Source organism: Equus asinus, chromosome 8, assembly GCF_041296235.1.
Source record: "Equus asinus isolate D_3611 breed Donkey chromosome 8, EquAss-T2T_v2, whole genome shotgun sequence".
Classification (NCBI taxonomy): domain Eukaryota; kingdom Metazoa; phylum Chordata; class Mammalia; order Perissodactyla; family Equidae; genus Equus; species Equus asinus.
In genome coordinates, this window is record NC_091797.1 from 51,844,683 (window position 1) to 51,863,323 (window position 18,641).

The following is an 18,641-nucleotide window of genomic DNA, read 5'->3' on the forward strand; positions in this document are numbered from 1 at the left end:
TGCTAGGCAGTCTATTATGCATTTTCACAGAGCTTGTTCTCATTTCATCCAAACCACGTTATGATCCAGGAATTAAGAGTATGGATCTTGGTCAAGTTACTTAACTCTGCACTGGTTTCTTTATCTGTAAACTGGAGGGTAAGAATAAACAGGGATAAAACTACTTTTGCATAATACACACTCCATGGTAGGTACTCAAATGTCCCTGCTTGTCCTTGATTTCTTTTTCATAGAGGAATAAATGGAGAGTCAAAGAGATTGAATAAAAACCCTACATTCACATGGCTAATAACTCACAAACACTTTCCAGAAGAGTCCAACCAAAAGGACCTCCTTCCTGGCAGTGGAAATGATTCAAAACCATTGAGGCTTTCAGTTAACACAGAGCTATTTATTTCCATGGAAATGAGGCATTGACTGTGTCCAGCCTGATTCCAGGAGGTGCCATGCATATCTGGAATCCACCACAGAACCAGTCTGTGATGAACTTAAATGTTCAGAAAACGAGGTTTTAGGGTTAACTGAATTTTCTATTTAGCTCACAACCTTTTTTGGGTTCCACGTGTCTAAATCTTTAAAAGCTCCTTTCCTACTTGGTAACATCTTGTAACTTAACGTAGACTTTTTCGTGATAAGGCATCTCCCACCACCTTAGGACCACCATTATGAGAATTATTTTTCCCTTCATCCATGTCTCCTATATTTTTCTTGATATGGTCCATTTTTCTAAATTGATAGTGTTGTGAATACCAAGGTGTAAAATCAGCTGAAACTGTACTAGCACTGGACAGAACATATATTTTTTGAAGTTAGATTCACGGGATGAGTTTGTTTTGCTACAATTTGCTTTCTCCTTAAAAGAAGCATGGATTAAATGAGACATTTTCTTTTCATATAGCAGATTAGAGAATGTGAAAAATTTGAAAATACTCAGAATGTCAAAGAACGGGGCTTTCCTACACATTGGGAAGGCAATTTGGCAACATATATCGATTTTAAAAAGCACATAACTTTGGATTAGGCAATTCCACTTCTAGAAATTTATCCTCGAGAGATATATTTTCACACTTACATAAGTACAAAAATTTTCATTTATAATAGCAAAAACTAGCCCATTATTAGGAGGGACCTGGTTAGATAAATTTTGACACAGCCCTACCATAGAACACTACACAAGGTACAGGGGCAGCCCAGTGGCCGAGTGGTTAAGTTCACATGCTCCGCTTCGGCAGTCCAGGGTTTTGCCGGTTCAGATCCTGGGCGCGGACATGGCACCGCTCATCAGGCCATGCCGAAGCGGCCTCCCACGTGCCACAACTAGAAGGACCCACAACTAGAATATACAACTATGTACTGGGCAGCTATGGGGAGAAGAAGAAGGTAAAAAAAAAAAAAAAAAAAAAAAGATTGGCAACAGATGTTAGCTCAGGTGCCAATCTTTAAAAAAAAAAAAAGGAAGGTAGGTCTGGATACTCTAACATAAAAATACGTCCACAATACACTACATTAAATTTGTAAAACTCATGTAAAAGAAGAGTACCTATAAATAAAGATTTCATTTCTGTATTAATTGATGTGCATATGTACCCATCTATATATTTATATGTTACACAGAGAAAGAGTCTGGATTGGGGTACACATGAACTGTTCATATAACCAATATTTTAGAGGTTTCTGGTTTCTTCTGTTTTAAAATCACTTTGTATTACATAATTTAAAGAGAGCAAGGCAAAATTGGATAGAAGGGAGGGAAACAAGTAAGTGACATTTCACTATACTTCTAATCAAATTCTCTATCCCCATCAGTGTACGTGAAATGAAATTCATCACCAAAAACTGTGCATCCAGCTGGTCTCAGCCTAGGACTGAAAGCCATTCGGAGTTGGCAGCCAAGGGAAGAGAAAATTCAGCCATTAGCCTTTTCTTCTTACTCTTCTGTTGGGTGCCTTCGTTTGCCTTTTGGCTTCCTATTTCTACAGAGAGAAACAGAGGAACTAAAATCCTGCACATCCCACCCTTAAATTACTGCAAACTTTGTAGGAGTAGTCGCAGTTAACTGGAGCAGCTATCTGGTTCTGCACAATAGCTCCTGCCTGTCCCTCGTACTTTTGGAAACTGGCAATCAGGCAAATGATTTGCTTAGGATGGCTGAGTGATTCTCAAAACATGAATGCACAAATCCAAAAAATTGTTATACTAGTAAACAAGGAACTACAGTATATCTAATTCATGATGTTTCAAATAGGGATATTTTTTAATGACCGATTTGGGCCTCTATATGGATAAAATGAGAGAAAGCACTTAGAGGGGGCTGGTCCCGTGGCCAAGTGGTTAAGTTTACGTGCTCCACCTCGCCAGTCCAGGGTTTCACCAGTTCAAATCCTGGGTGTGGACATGGCACTGCTTGTCAGGCCATGCTAAGGTGGAGTCCCACATGCCACAACTAGAAGGACCTACGACTAGAATATACAACTATGTACTGGGGGGCTTTGGGGCAAAGAAGGAGGAAAACAAAAAAAGCACTTAGAACAATGCTTCACATCGAATAAGTTCAATAAATGCTAGCTGTTATTATTATGACAACAACAATGACAATTCATGATGCCTAATTCCTTCCTGGGTTTCTGCCCTCAGCGAACTTCAAGTCTAGGGGGAAGATATAACGGATCTATGTCAAACAGCTAGAAAATAAGGCAATACAGACATTTGTATGAAATCTTCTATTTGATTTGATTTTAAATGCTAAATGCTTTCAGAGAAGAGATGATCATTTCACACTAGAGTAGCCAACACCACCAGGGTAAGAACCGCGTGTGAGTTTTTCACCCATAAATCCCCCCTAATCTAATATGCTGCTTGTCAAAATAAATATTTGTTGAACAATGAAAGGAGGTTCACCTTGACCAGGCAATGAGACATCACTAGGAATTGAGCTAGTGGAGTTAAAACAAAAGAAAAGGGGAGGATTCTAGGAAGAAGGAAAGACATGGAAGTATGAGATATTTCATTTAAGAGGCAGCAGAAGGGCATCTGGATCACCACTGTCAAAAGTTCATAGAGGAGGGGCTGGCCCCGTGGCCGAGTGGTTAAGTTCACACGCTCCGCTGCAGGCGGCCCAGGGTTTCATTGGTTCGAATCCTGGGCGCGGACATGGCACTGCTCATCAAACCACGCTGAGGCAGCATCCCACATGCCACAACTAGAAGGACCCATAACAAAGAATATACAACTATGTACCGAGGGGCTTTGGGGAGAAAAAGGAAAAAAATAAAATCTTTAGGGAAAAGAAAAAGTTCACAGAGGAACTTCAAAGTCAGCACTAAGGAATATGATTCAAATAGGAGCACATGACTCCTTACTAATGGTAGTGGCATTTTGACAGCAATATTTTAAGAGATCTGATATTAGTGTCCAAATGGATAGGAACGAGGAGAAATTGGGGACACGAAAATAATTTAGATACTCCAGACCTCAAAACTGCAGTCTACCATAATAAATATAGAATACGGTGATGAGGATGTTCTCCGAGCTCTCAGCCTTCCCCTTCCTTTATCCTACTCCAGTTTTGCCCACTTTCAGACCATTCTCCACCCTATGCCAAAGCCCTCCTCCTCCCGACTCCATTCCCAAAGCTCTTTTAACTTTCCATAATGCTCTTTAACATGGTGTACAAGCCCCTTCATCTAGCCTTTGCTCGCCTCTCCAGCCTCAAGTCCAAGCATACTCACACTTCCAACAGTAAGTTCCAGGGATGTCTTTCAGTTCAGTTCCTCAGCTGGCCACTCTTCCTCTGTTCTGTGCCTCAACATGTGGCTGCCCCTCCTCCCTGTAGCACTCTTCCTATTTAGAGTCCCACCAATACTACCATCAAGCAATAGCCTATTCATCTTTTGGTCTCAGCCCCTTGCAAAACCTTCTCTGACTTCCTCAAGTCGAGTTTAGGTGGGATCCCATTTGTTCCCAGAGCACACTGTACTTCCTCTCTCAGAGGGTCTGCTTCCCACATGAGAAGCACCTGTCTACAGGTGATGTCTTATGCATACAATTAGCACACTGACAGGTACACAGTAGTACCAAATGGAAGACCAGAATCAGGACTAAGATCATAATAAACCTAGAGGAAACTGGAATAAAGGTTCGACTTCAAAAGAATAAACTGTGGTGACTCAGCAGATGTAAGGAAAGTTCTTTCACTTTTTGACCACTTTTGCCTTCTCTCTGGTCATGGTATGCATGTTTGACAAGGCTATCACATTCTGATATGTGATTCAAAGAATTAAACTTTGGCAAAGCATGCTTTAAAAAAGGATGTGTGGGGCTGGGCGGGGGGTGGGGGGCGGTCTCCACAACATACAAGCATAGATTACCAACTTCCCATCTTTTGATAACTTTCTTTGGGGAAAAAAAAATTAAGTCTTGTTCCATATTATAGTACCACCCCCTACTCCAATACCATATGCTTTTCTCAAAGAATATAGAAAAGCCTGAAGTACTTGTTCAACCTATGATCAAAGTCAAGAATGTTGTGCAAATAGAGCTCATTCCAAAAGAACTGTGTCAGCCGAAGGGGAAGGGGGAGATAAAGTACTATTTATTAATATCTCCACAATGGAGGGAACACTGTGGGAGAATTTTTAATAAGTAATCTTGTCCTTGCCCTCTAACAGAAAGATAACCTTCATTCAAATAATACAGAGCTAGTGAGTAGAATAAAAATTACATTTCAACCAATTTTGTTCTAGAGAGCAGAACTAGTACTAATAGGTAGAGTTTATATAGAAACAGGTTTCAAATGAATGTAGAGGAAAAGATAGTTTAGAACCACAATTTTCAATAGTTGAATAGCCAGTGTTATGGTATGCTCCAATCCTGGAGGTTTTCAAGAAAAATCTGGATGGTCACATTAAAACCAGTAGAGCTATACATGCCAGCTGTATTCCAGGCACAGCACAAAGTGCTGTATCTAGATTATCTACTGCAGCCCTCTCTATAACCTTCTGAGATGATTTATTATTATCCCTATATTATATAAAAGAAAATGAAAACTTAGACCACCAGAAGACATTAATGGCTACCACCTGTTGGTCCAAACCACTATCATCTCTGACCTGGATTACTGTATTTACCTTCTAAGTAGTGTCCTTGCTTTCACCCTTGCCCCCGTGGTTCATTCTCTATGTAGCTGCCAGGGTGATTGTGACGGTTAATTTTACACGTCAACTTGACTAGGCCACAGGGTGCCCAGATATTCAGTAAAACATTAATTTTAGGTATGCCTGTGAGGGTGTTTCCAGATGAGATTAGCATTTGAATCAGTAGACTGAGTAAAGCAGATTGCCCCCCCCAATGTGGGTGAGCCTCATCTGATCAGTTGAGGGCCTCAATAAAACAAAACGGCAGAGGAAAGGAGAATTCATGCTCTCTGCCTGACTGCATGAGCTGGAACATTGGTATTCTCCTGCCCTCAGGCTGGAAGTGGAACTTACATTCTCAGGCCTTTGGACTCAGCGGAACTACATCATTGGTTCTCCTGAGTCTCCAACTTGCAGACAGCAGATCATGAGATTTTCCCTCCACAACTGCATGAGCCAATTTCTTATAATAAATCTCTTTATACACTTAGGCATATAAACATATATATGTATTTTTCTATATATACATCCTATTGGTTCTTTTTCTCTGGAGAACACTTACTAATACTAATCCATTTAAAACATTGTTAGATAATGTCAACCTGTGGGTCAAAACCCTCCAAAGGCTTCTGTTCTCACATCAGCCTAAGGCCAAAATCTTTACCATGAATAGTCCGAAGGTCCTACATACTAACACCACTATCTTTCTGACCTCATCTCCTATTGCTCCCCCTACACACACACACACACACACACACACACACACACACACACACGCCTCCTTGCTGTATCTGAATGTACCAAGCACACTCCCAGCTTAAGACCTCCACACTGCTTCCCTTTGCCTAAAATTCTCTTCTCCCAGATGTCTACACAGCTTGTTCCCCATGTTCTTCAGGTCTCTGTTTCAATAACATCTTATCAGTGAGACTTCCCTGACCATCTAACATAAAGTAGAAACCCCCTCTCCTATATCCCTCCCTCTCCCCTCACTCTGCTTTGTTTATCCTCACCTGGCTTCTGTATTCACTTGTGAGTGTCTGTGCCTTGCACTAAAATTTCAGCAGTCTGAAAACCAGGCCTTGATCTGATGGCTCACCACTACACCCTGACCATCAGAACTATACACAGCACAATAAATATTTGTTGAATAAATGAAGGCCAGGCAACCAGATTTGAGATTCATTCTCTTAAATGCCAAACCATACTGGCCTCCAAGGAAAGAACTTCTTTCGTCAGGAGGGTAGAGAGACTAGAACACCTAAGTTCCCTTCCAATTCTCAGACTATGATGCCAGGACACAGTCATTAGGGCCTTAAGAGTAGGGTTTTCTTTTGGGGTTCTTTCCTCTCACCAAATTTTACCACTTTCCTTGAATAAGTAAGTGGTGAGCATTAGGCACGGATGAGATCATAGGTCCAGGAAGCCAACTCCTTCTTGAGTCATCTCGAATCCATTTCTCATGCTGTTACAGTTTGCTCCTATTTCTCAGATGCTATCTGACCTGCAGCAGCTCAGTTGTCAGTGGAAAAATATAGCAGTGAAATTTGTGTTTTAAACCAGTGACTTGACTGATAAATACAAAAGTCACCATATTACTATCATTGAAACTCTTAAGTATAAGCACCAAGTATATTGAAGTCATTTACATGTAAACAAAGATAAAGATAAATTCACTGACTCATGTTGATCACCCAAGATAAAGTTAAGGGAAAGCATAAAACCCACCTTGCAATCCAGTATATTTTAGTATCAGAAACCAAAAGAATAAGAAAGGGATTTGAACTGGCAGAATTTCCTTCTGTCCATTTACTTCTGTACTAGAAGACATGGGAATCCAGAGAACTGGAGAATCTGAAAGCTTTAGGGAAGGTTAGCAGGTCACACAACCAGGAAAGGAGACAGAAAATTGTTCTGAGACACTACTGGAGTAAGATGCCTCATTATTTCTTGCAGTTCCAGAGAGTTTCCAATAAAAGATACTTAAAATGATACTAGACTAAAAATATCAAGCCAACAAGTAATTATATTATACTCTTATTGAGGGTAAGCAGCTCTTAAATAAATGGTAGATTGAGACACTCTTCCGTTGAATCTTTTACATCCACCAGAAATATGCTCATCTATTCACTTTCAAAGTTGTATTGATTTTTGTCTTTTCCTCTAAGTCTTACTTCTAGATCCTCAGTTGAAATATCCAACCATAAGCCACACTTTGGGCAAACCCAACAGAGAAATTTCTCTGTCTATCCTAATTGCTAGTGTGTAGGTGTCTCGGAACAGTAGTGAGGTGGAAATCACCTATACAACCACCTTTGATAAAAGGCTAATGAGGAAGCTGGTCAAGTCTTTACAGAATTTCCTTTCTCTGAAACATTTCTGAAAAACAGAACAGCTCAGCATACTGGTAGAACTGAGGAAAGAAAGGAATAATACAATGCCAGCTTACTAGAGGCTTGGCACTGCACCAGTTCCTTTACTAGACTTCTCATTAGACACCTCTGCAACACTCTGAGATGGGTATTATCATCCCCTACCTCCCTCCATCCTATAGGTGAGGAAACTAAGGTTCAGAGAAGCCAAAGACCTTGCCTAAAGTCACACACCATTAAGCGGCAAAGCCTGAACTTGAGCCTGGTCTTCCTATCTCTATATCTGTACTCTTCACTACCATGTGATAGTGGAAGGAAAGAATGGAGGTAGGTAGGAGTGAAAAAAACAGCATTCCTTTCTCCTAATGCAGATATCAGTTAGAATCCAGAAAAGAACCATTGTGTGTTCTTTGCTTCATCTGGAAGTTACCAACCCATGCGGGTGCATACGTACATCCAACATACACACTGCAATCTTCCCAAACTATAAATCTCCCCCAGGCCATATGTGGGCTTTTCTTAAAGGTCACCCAACAGGCTCCAAGGAAAAGAAGGGTTTGGTCTAAAAAGTTTTATATTTCCTCTCACTTTTTTAAACATTGGAAAATCCATTTGGCTCAGAGAAATGAATAGTAAAAGGAGTTCTAACTACTTAGAGCCAACAAAATGTAATGGAAAAAAGGCAAGAATATGGCTGGACTTTATTTTCTTTTTGCTTAGCACATCCTGTCTTTAATCTGAAAGGTAAATAGGCCATGCCCAACATACCAACTCTCTTCAGGTGAAATTATCTAGGTTATAAAAACAAGCAACAACTGTGTTTTCATTATTCCTTAATTCGTGGCTGACAGAAATAGCTTCCAAAATAAATGAAAGAGGCAAATATTGCTCACAAGGGAGTAAACCCACAAATTTTCCCTCCTTTGATAACTGACTTTTGTGAATTTTTTTTCACTTAAATTATAATTGTATGGTATTATCTGAAAGAGGGTGTGGCAAAAGCCGGAAAAAGAAAATTTGAATTTTCACATTTGTGTTATTTAAATCCACAGGCAAAAAGGAGAGTTAGAGAGATACGTTTTGCATATAGTTAGTAGACTAACATCCCTGAGATATTCAACCTTCAACTACAAGAGCAAGTAATTTACAACACCTCTCCATAACCCCAAAATGTCAACTTCTTTGGCTCTATAACACACCTATGATCTATGACTTTAGTCATGCTCTTGAGAGCTACGCCCATTTTTGTTCTGTATATTCAGCTTCCCTTGCTTCATACTGTACTTTCTTCTGCACATCAAAGTTGAGCAAATAGTGTAACAGAAGCCAACTTCACAAATAGAACGTGTTAAGTTTCCTTTAACAAGAAATTAGATATATTGATGGATTATTTGAAGCAACACCCATCATATTCATTTCTCTGGATCTCATTTAAATCAGAAACTATCTACATGGAATAACTTACAGCAGCATTCTTCAGAGCACTGGTTGTAGGGAAGTTAATAGGTATTCCACTGGAAAAGGTAGCCTGGTCAAATGGAAATGCCTCTTCAGGAGAAGTTAAACAGGATCCCCTTGCTTTCCTTTTAACCACAAGATTTCACAGAGCCTCTTAAAGGCCAGGACTCCCTAAAAACAGGGAGTGAGCTGGCTTATATCCACTGGTCAAGTCAGACACTCCATATCTGTCCATTCTACACACCCAGGGCACACAAATCTTGGAAACAAAAGAATTTAAGCTCACAGCAAAATGGTCAAAGATACTTCTTAGGGAAAAACAGGACAACGACAGACTGTATAAAAAGCTTTATTAAACTGATAGAAATATACCAGTATACCACCATATCTAGCAGGAGGACCTTTACACATGAATTTTCACCTGTTGAGGTGGGGTGAAGGGAACTGTCCTAGCAAAATCATTTTAAATATATGGTATGCACAAGAAGTCTTTCCCAGCCAATAATTGGGACGTGTCATCCAACCATATTTAAAATTGGAAATTAGTAGTATATGGCATACTAAAAAAGGTCACAAATTTCTTTTCAGCCTTGAAAACACAAAATATATTTGATATCTTTAATTTGAATGCAAATTAAAATGAGTCGATTAGACACTTTTTAAATAGTTTTTAAAAAAGAAGAACTAAAAGCTCTAAAAAAAAAGTTAGACTAGTATTTCAGGTGAGTCTGATATCAACTGCAAATTTACAGACACTAATGTAATCAAAACATACAGCTTACTATTTTGGCAGATCATAGGGAATGGGGTATCAGGAAGTCTGGGAACGGTAACATTTACAGATATGAAAAGTTGCAAAGTTGGAGGGATTCCGAAAATAACAAGCCATTTGACTGTCTGCTTTTGAGGGCTCTCCAATAATGAGGAAGTATGAATCTAGATGACAGAATAATCAAATTGTACTAACTCCCACCCCCAAATTGCTGAAGCAGAAATGAGAACCAGTTGCACTGCTTTTGAATGGAACTAAGATCTATTGAAACAATAATATGTCACCGTCAGCTCCTTGTGAAATGAAATATAATGAAACACGAAATACAATTTTTGCTTGTGTACTCTTTACCCAACACTGAGGCACATATTTGAATTCCACACCATTAAATCTCATTGCAAAAACAGAATTCTATATCCAGCTTTTAAACATCAGTAACCCTCAGACAAAAATTTCCATCCTGGCTTGAACTAAATGTTGCTTCTGACTCATTTGTCTCAAGGATTAACAAAGGTCCAAAACGCATGTGAGAAAGTCAGAGAAATAATTGTTTTGAAGCACAGCGTCAAGAAACAAAGCAAGACCAAAGGAAACTGAAGCCACCCCTGGATGACAAGGCCATTTCCTCACTTCCTATAAAGCAACACACGCCGACAAGACGAGGAAGATGCAGCACAAATATTAGTTAGTGAGGCCTCCTCCTGACCGCCCTACTATAATGCAACACCCCCTCCCCCACACTCCTAACCTCCTGCTCTCCTTTTCTCTAAGCCCTTATTGCCCACTACTATTTAACTTACCTATTTATTATATTTATTTTGTAACTTCCTTCAACAGAACATAAGCTCCTAAGAACAAGGATCTCTGCTGGGTTTTGTTTCTTTAACTGAATAATCCTGGTGCCTAGAACAATTTCTGGGACACAGTTGCTGCTTCACTAGATATTTGTAGAGTGAATGGATAAATAATACTATTCTTTTCTATCTTCAGATCCTAGAGTTCAAAACACAGAAAAGGATTTTAGTCACTTTCCTTTTTACCTAAAAATCATTTTTAACCAAAAAAATTTTTTTAAGAAAATTGATATAAACTAGCTTGAAAATGCATCATGTTGATTAACTAGCAAATGAGATGGAATAAAATTTATTTCACCTTATCTGTTTTTTAAAAAAAGTATGCTTAGTAAACATGCCTCTTTATAAACAATTCCACTTCCTAAATGATTCCTTTCTCCTTACTCTCCTTGATTTAAGCACTGATCACTGTAACTAAACTATTCAATTTCCTTTACAAGTCAGGAGATTAAACCCACATTTGTCTGGTGATTATTGTACTTACTGTAAAATAACTATTAACACTCCGCAAATAGAAGGCCTACCAAAGAAAAGATAAACGGTAAATATTGTAATTTAGGCACTGGGCTCTCCCCTCTACAACGCTGAGATGCCCAGCACTCTTCTGGCTGACTCTTAACCCATCCTTAGTTTAAAAGTGTAACTGATTAAATACATACAGGAGAGAGGCAGGTGCTACAAATAGAGGAAGGGTCATCTATTTCTGGGCCTATGAATGCAGGCCCAGACTAGCTATATCTTACCACTTTTTCATCTTTTCATGAAAAATTTATAAAATTTGTCATTTTAAATTTCCTGATTGGGGATCCAAACAAAAATGTGTTGAGGCCAGACTTAGCCCAGGGGCATCAGTTTGCAAACTCTTGTTCAAAGCCTCAGTTGGAGCTCACAGCTGCCAGGAAGCCCCTCCCACCTCCACCACCTGCATGGTGAGACACTCCTGTGGTATGCCACCTTGAGCCATGCCTGCTTCACCAAACTCTTGCACAGTTCCTTCACAGTGTTCATCTTCCCTGTGGGAAGTACCTGATGCATCTTTATATTCCCGACATCCAGCAGAGTGTCTGGCACATGACAGAAGCTCAAAAAACATTTGAAGAAATGAAAATTTGAATAAGAGCACCTGGGTTCACACTTCTAGTAGTCACTTTGAATTCATCATCAATCTGTTTCCTAGCTTTATACCTTAACCAACTGACCTTTAGGGAAACGTGCAATAAAGGTCATGGGCATTGATGCCAAGGGTCAGACTAACAGAGACAAGCCCACCCCTGGAGATCTGTAGGGTTCTCTTTATTATGAGGAATAAGCAGCACTCAGCATATTGTGAAAACAGGGAGAAAAAAAAAGAAGACACGACAAAGTAAAACAGTTGTACGCCACGTGCTTTGCAGAGATGAGCAAGTATATAAAAGAAAATTATGTAAATTGCTACCTGATTTCTCCATCATTCAAAATACCTGATCAGCTTCTTACAGATAGTAGTTAACTAAGGCATGTTAAAAATGTCTCTTTCGTTCCTTAGCTAGAACTTTAAGAAAAGAAAGACTCTGCTTATTCAACCAACAATTAAATTTCACACACAGATTACACTTTGACTAAAAACTAGTAAATATTGGATTTACCATTCAAGATACTATTTGGAAACAGATCCAAATGTGGAATTGCTCTCCAAAGCAGGATCATATTGTAGCAAACCTTGGCTTCTCAGTAAGCTACAGAAATGTATCCTGTACTTTTATAATTCTTCCCTTTGTATGTTCTCATGATGAAAGCACCAAAGAAAACTTACAGCTGTGCAAAAGATGCACTGGCATTCCTGGAGTGTGGTCATCTTGTCCAGAGACTGTTCACACAGGCAGAGTTTGCAAGTGACGAGGGGGGCCAGAGCCAGGTCTCCTGGCGTCGAATTTTCAGCGGTCATGGTGAGATACTGGAGCCTACCGGCTGAGCCCATCAGCCTGTCTTCCGCCTTCTTCAGTCTCCTCAACCCCTATAAAAAGGTCCAAAGCCGAAAATATTACATCCATTGATACAGCCATTGTTTAACCAACACATTTGGGAGCCAGCAGAGCAAATCCTCACCTTCAAAGATCTCTAAGCACACAATGAATGCATTTCTGAGAAGCACTGGCTAGAAAGCTTGCCACCCTGGCCAGGTGTTCCTGGAGTCTGATATTTAAGGTGACCTCACTGTTCTGATTCCTAACATGTAAACTATGGGAATTAAAAGAACACTATGAACAAACACACTATTTAGGAGGCACACTGTTATAATCAATTCAACAGATTCAAAAAATACTTAAAAGCAGGCTGTCACTCAAAAAGTTAAACAAAGAATTACCATATGATCCAGCAATTCCACTTCTACGTGAATACCCAGAAGAACTGAAAACAGCGACTCAAACAGATATCTGCACACCAATGTTCACAGTAGCATTATTCACAATAGCCAAAAGGTAGAAACCATTCAAACGTCCGTCAGTGGATGAATGGATAAGCAAAATGTGGCACAATGATTATTTTCTTCATTTTATAGATGAACTGAGGTCCTCAGAAGTTAAGCAGTGCACTGAAGTTCTCAGAGCTTGTATATGGCAGAGCAAAACTCAAAACCTCCAACTTCTGAGGCCAAGCCCAGTGCCTGTTCCATTACACTAAAGCTGTCTCACAACAGAGGTATTATATGGAGGGATGGAGCAGGGAGAGAGAGGGAAAAAAGAGACAGATGAAGTTCATGACTCCAGCAATCCTTAAACTCACTGAAGCTGTACAGGAATAAAACTTATCTCCACACATAGCAAGACTATAGGAAAGGATATTTCTATACCAAAAAATAAAAACTATAACTGAGGGGCTGGCGCAGTGGCATAGTGGTTAAGTTCACATGCTCCACTTTGGCGGCCTGGGGTTCACAGGTTCAGATCCTGGGCATGGACCTACACACTACTCATCAAGCCATGCTGTGGCGGCATCCCACATACAAACTAGAGGAAGATTGGCATAGATGTTGACTCACTGACCATCTTCCTTAAGCAAAAAGAAGACTAGCAACAGATCTTGGCTTGGGGCCAATCTTCCTCACCTCCCCCCAAAAAAGAAAAATTATAACTGAAACCCTTCCACTAGATTGTTTTTATTCAGAGTAATTGTGAAAATAATCTTCTTGTACATATTTTATATCACATTAAGAAGTTTCAAGTTCTGATTAAATAAAAGCAAAATCCTAAAGGTTTTAGAATCTTAAAAGAGTGTAGCCAAGTTCAATAAATTCTGCCATAGAAATAATTGTAAATACCCCCCCACACACAAGATCCAGACTATTTTCCTCCCAATTTTTGGGCAAAAGAATTAGTTTACATGTTCAGCATTTGCTGCAGAGTACCAGAATGACATAAGTCTTAATATTTAGGTACAAAAGTACTAAAACAAGGCAGGGAAAAACAAATTGGATTAGATGGAATGAAAAAAAATCTGAGCTCTAACTACACTTTCTTAATGTCATGCCAGAAAGAGTCAAAAGTTACTAAGTGTACTAACCTGAAGACTAAGGTTTTTGACCTACTCCCTGAACACCAGAAGGCTTGATTACAAACAACAGGAAGCTCACCAAGGACTGGCTTCCAACATATCACTTCGTATTTTTTTTGTTTTTTTTTAAAGATTTTATTTTTCCTTTTTCTCCCCAAAGCCCCCCAGTACACAGTTGTATATTTTTAGTTGTGGGTCCTTCTAGTTGTGGCATGTGGGATGCCGCCTAGCATGGCTTGATGAGCGGTGCCATGTCCGTGCCCAGGATCCGAACCAACAAAACACTGGGCTGCCGAAGCAGAGCGTGCGAACTTAACCACTTGGCCACAGGGCCGGCCCCAACAACGTATATACTTCTTGAGAAAGGCCCAATAAACTTTAAGACCTGGTGTTCTTATTTGATTAACTACTGATGAGCTATTACCTAACAGCAAATTAAATTCAAATTAACCTGCACATCAAATTCAGAATTTTGAAGTTTAAAAAAAAACTCTCTCTTTAGGGTCGATTGTGGGTGAAAATGAACGATTTTACCTCTCCCGTCTTCCCAGTTTATGCTTAAACCACTATTTATTTCTCCAAGACTGCCCAGTTCATAGCACACATAATCTTATCAACCTTCTCCAACTACTGTCCCCTCAGCTCTGTTTTCTCAACAGTGCTTATACAATATATTCTAAATTATCTTCTCCCTCAAAAAGAGAAATCCCAAGTCAAAGAACAAAAAGAAATGTAGCCAGTAAAAGCTTCCTGAATAAGAAAAATGGGAAAAGACACAGGCCAGAACCATCCCACACCACAGACGTCAATTACACTTAAGAGCCCATTTGCAGGAAGCTGCTGTGAATATCCTGTTGTTCCAGTCTAGCAAGAGGTCTAGGTATTCTTCAAGAAAGTCAATTAATTCTCACAGTCTCAACCTATATTATTTTTTAGAAGACGACATTAAACAGGCCAAATTTTTAATGTACTAGAAAAATGAAGACATAACTGAACACCTCTTAGAATGCATTTCTTAGAAATGGTCTTCTTTTGAAGGCAGAACTAGCAACTGTGTTAATCAAGGCCATTGGGAAGATAATCTTGTCCCTCGCCATATACATATGTTTTTACTCCTTAGTTTGTGAGTTACATGCCTATGGGCTATGAAATCAAAGTTATAAAAATATAAATACATCCATCACCTCTGAAAATTTCCTCCTGCCCTCTTTATTTATCATTATTTTGTGTGTGTGTCATAAGAAAACTTAACACAAGTTACCTCTTACCAAATTTTAAGTATACAATACAGCATTCTTAATTATAGGCATTATGTTGTTCCACAGGCATATATTTGTCTCCAAACTCAAGTTGCATATGTTAAATATGTACAGCATTTTGTCTGTAAATCACATCTTAATAAAGTGGTTTAAAATATATATACAAAAATTTAAAATATGTATTTTATATATAAAAATATTTTTATGACATAAATACTTTTTACAAAGCAGAGACCTATTTGGTTAAAAAAAAAAAAAATTCCAAGCATTCCAATCGAGGCAGCACTTGTGACTCAGTGAGATAGAGGAAAGAAGTCACATATTTCATCTCTTGAGATGCGAACAATCCAAAACGATCCTTCAAAAAGGAGTGATTTATTTTTCGGTGTACACTAACACCAATTCCCTAAAGTGATGGCTTTCAAATATTTTTAAAGCAATGGAATTTTATGAAAACAAAAATCTCAAGTAAACCGCCACGATATAAAAGAGAGAATGTAAACTAGTGCTGGTTGAACCAATAGTGAGAGACCCCAGCCAGGTCCGTTGACCTTTCCCTCAGCCGCTTCCCAGGCATCACCACAGAAGCCAAAGGCTTCACCATGTACAGTTTGAAAACCAGTCCTTTGGTTTTTCACTCGGGGCAAAATTAATAGTGAATGTTTTAAAAATGAATGACACATAGTGAGCACTTCATAAAAAAAGATTATCAAACCAAGAAATCTTTTAACCACTGATTAATTAGACATTGAGCTCTTCAAGGAATAATCAGGAGAATCCTGAAGTTCTCCAATGAATTCCCGCACACGTGAGAGGTATGTGAATGGCTCCAAGGTGTCCTAGTGTTTCTTCACTATGTCTTCTTAAGATTCAGTGGTCTCCACAACAGAAAACCACAAATAGTAGAAACTCACTCCCCAACCAAACCACCAGTAAATGGCATGAAGCTCAGCGGGGGTGCCCACGGGAAGACCGACCACACACTCACAGAAACTCCCGACCCTTTTACGGGACCACCTTTTCATAGGTACACTGACAATTCACACCCACTCCCCTCCAAGTTTTGAGAAAAATCTTCCTTCCAGAGAACCGATAACCCATTCTTACTGGCTCGCTCAACTTGTTTTGCCTCATATCTCACATTTTACCTAAAATAAGAAAGTGACTTGAATGTTCCACCCTACTGCTTGATGGAAAACAGTAACCATTAATTACTTTTACAGTTATTACAAATGTGACTGAGCCTCTGATTGGGTGTCAAGAACCCACTGGGAGAACTGGGGCAGAGAATGCAAGGGGCATGTTGAAAAGAAGAGAAACCTGACGGCTGCCTTCAGGTTTAAACTTTCCAAAGCTGGTGGCAGGGCTGGGGGTGGGGTGGTGAGGGCAGACTTCACCCAAATTTTACAAGTATCTCTTGCTTAAATATAGCTAACCACATAACAGGACAGAGTGGCTGGGGCATGCAAGGAAGGAAAGCCACTCTAAAACATTTGATTTTGCACTAAATTACCAGGAAAGGGGAATCAGCAGTTCTACCTACCCTTTAGGTGTCTCTTGCACTATAAAGTGTTCATTATACAAGAAGCAAGTACTATCTGACAGGAAAGAACAGAAAAGTCACTTTTTCCCTCCTGTGTTTTCATTAGAATTGCCAAAGAAAGGAACACTTCAGAAGCTGTGCTGAAGCACAGGATGTATAAGGAATTTTCATATTCTGCTGTCGGCCTGAAAAAGCAATTTGCTCCAAAAATGCAGAGGGTGAGAGAGCCAACATTCAAAGTATTTTTAACCAATGCAGTTTACGCCTGTTTCATGATTCAGAATCACAGCACTTATTCCATTGCACAAAAAGATAATGCAATGGGAAAAGATAATGTTTTACTAGGATACTTATCTAGTTATTCAGGAATTTTTACACCATTATGCAAAAACTTTAAAATTTAGATAAATTGATATAGTATGATTAAAGAGACCCAGAGAAACAGAAAGCTACCAAAATGAATCAACAGGATATTACTGACATAACAAAATACTAATGTTTGTAAAAATCCAGTTGATCTGTGCTGAGGTCTTAATTCCAGGCCATGCTGTGAAAGTCTTAGAGTTACTCAAGAACAAGAGACAAAACAGAAGAGGAGACACATGAACACTCTCAACATGTTTACATGCCCAAGCAAGACATTGAGTCATCCCTGGGAGGTAGCTGGAATAAAAGATATGAATGCATGACTATGAGAGGGAGCTAACAAAGGGAAGGGTTTTCCGGAAGGGTAGGTGGTGAGGAAGGTAGGGCTAAAGTGGTGTCATGAATCACGGAGAGATATTCTCAGGAACCCAATATGCTAATAGAGCAGAAAGAAACAGTAATCCAAAGGTCCCATGTCTGCCTTGTTAGGAAAGCTCTCCCAATACCAACTAAGGAGGACACATCAGGCAACCAGCTTCCACTCCACACAATCTGAAAATTAGTATTGTTTTGACTTTGGCACTTTTGCCCAATACAGTGATTTATTTAGCTTCTGGTTCACGTTCTTAATAGAAGCTATTAGTGACTCAAATGGTACTGACTGAGTCTAGTAAAGTGCTGACCATCATCAGCTATTAGCCATTTACTGAAGTTCTATGCTAAATACAGTCTGGAATGGAAGGTAGACCAGCTGGCTGGCAAAGTAACAAGGGCAATGGGTGCTGGGGTTCGTGAGGCAAGGACTTATGGCAGACCTCCATACTGGCCAGCGTTGTGGTTCAACTCCCTGCTTACATCTGTGACCTACCCTCAGGTCATTCAGGGACTAGACGAACCCAATGCACATCTAGTGAGAGCAGAAAACTAGTTCCAGTACAGACCCTAAGAGGGCATGAACAAATGGAAACATAGGCAACCTTGCTAGTAATCAGCACAATGCAATTACTCAAGCATATTTTATATCTATTTTTTAAATGAATAATGCTCAAGGCCAATAAATAGATACATCATATATAGGATACTCTGTCATTATTCGAAAAAAATTTAGCAGATTAGAAACTATTCTCTAGTGTAAACAAACCCAAGAAATACTTAATTCTTAGATGTGATGAAAGCAAATGTTCACCTACTCAGGCTTTGTGAGGTGGCAGCACTGCTGTAAAACTCTGTTTATCACTGTGCCTCATGTGAGAGGAAAGGGAACTTCTGTTCTCTTCCCCACTGTTTCACAGCTTCATTCAGAAGAAACCAAGAAAAGAGAAAATACTCAGTCTATAATTCCTAGTTTTAACAT

The 18,641-nt window shown here is 39.4% G+C and overlaps 1 protein-coding gene across 17 annotated transcripts in view; it reads right to left on the minus strand.

The window, feature by feature from the left end:
* Window positions 1–18,641, minus strand: part of RNF144B (ring finger protein 144B) — a 306,085-nt gene that overhangs the window by 190,486 nt on the left and 96,958 nt on the right. For all 17 annotated transcript variants that reach the window (XM_070515596.1, XM_070515588.1, XM_070515584.1 and 14 more), the window contains one exon: window positions 12,381–12,581. In XM_070515596.1, coding sequence (XP_070371697.1) covers window positions 12,381–12,545 — 165 coding nt within the window. In that variant the 5' untranslated portion in view covers window positions 12,546–12,581. The remainder of the gene's footprint in view (window positions 1–12,380; window positions 12,582–18,641) is intronic.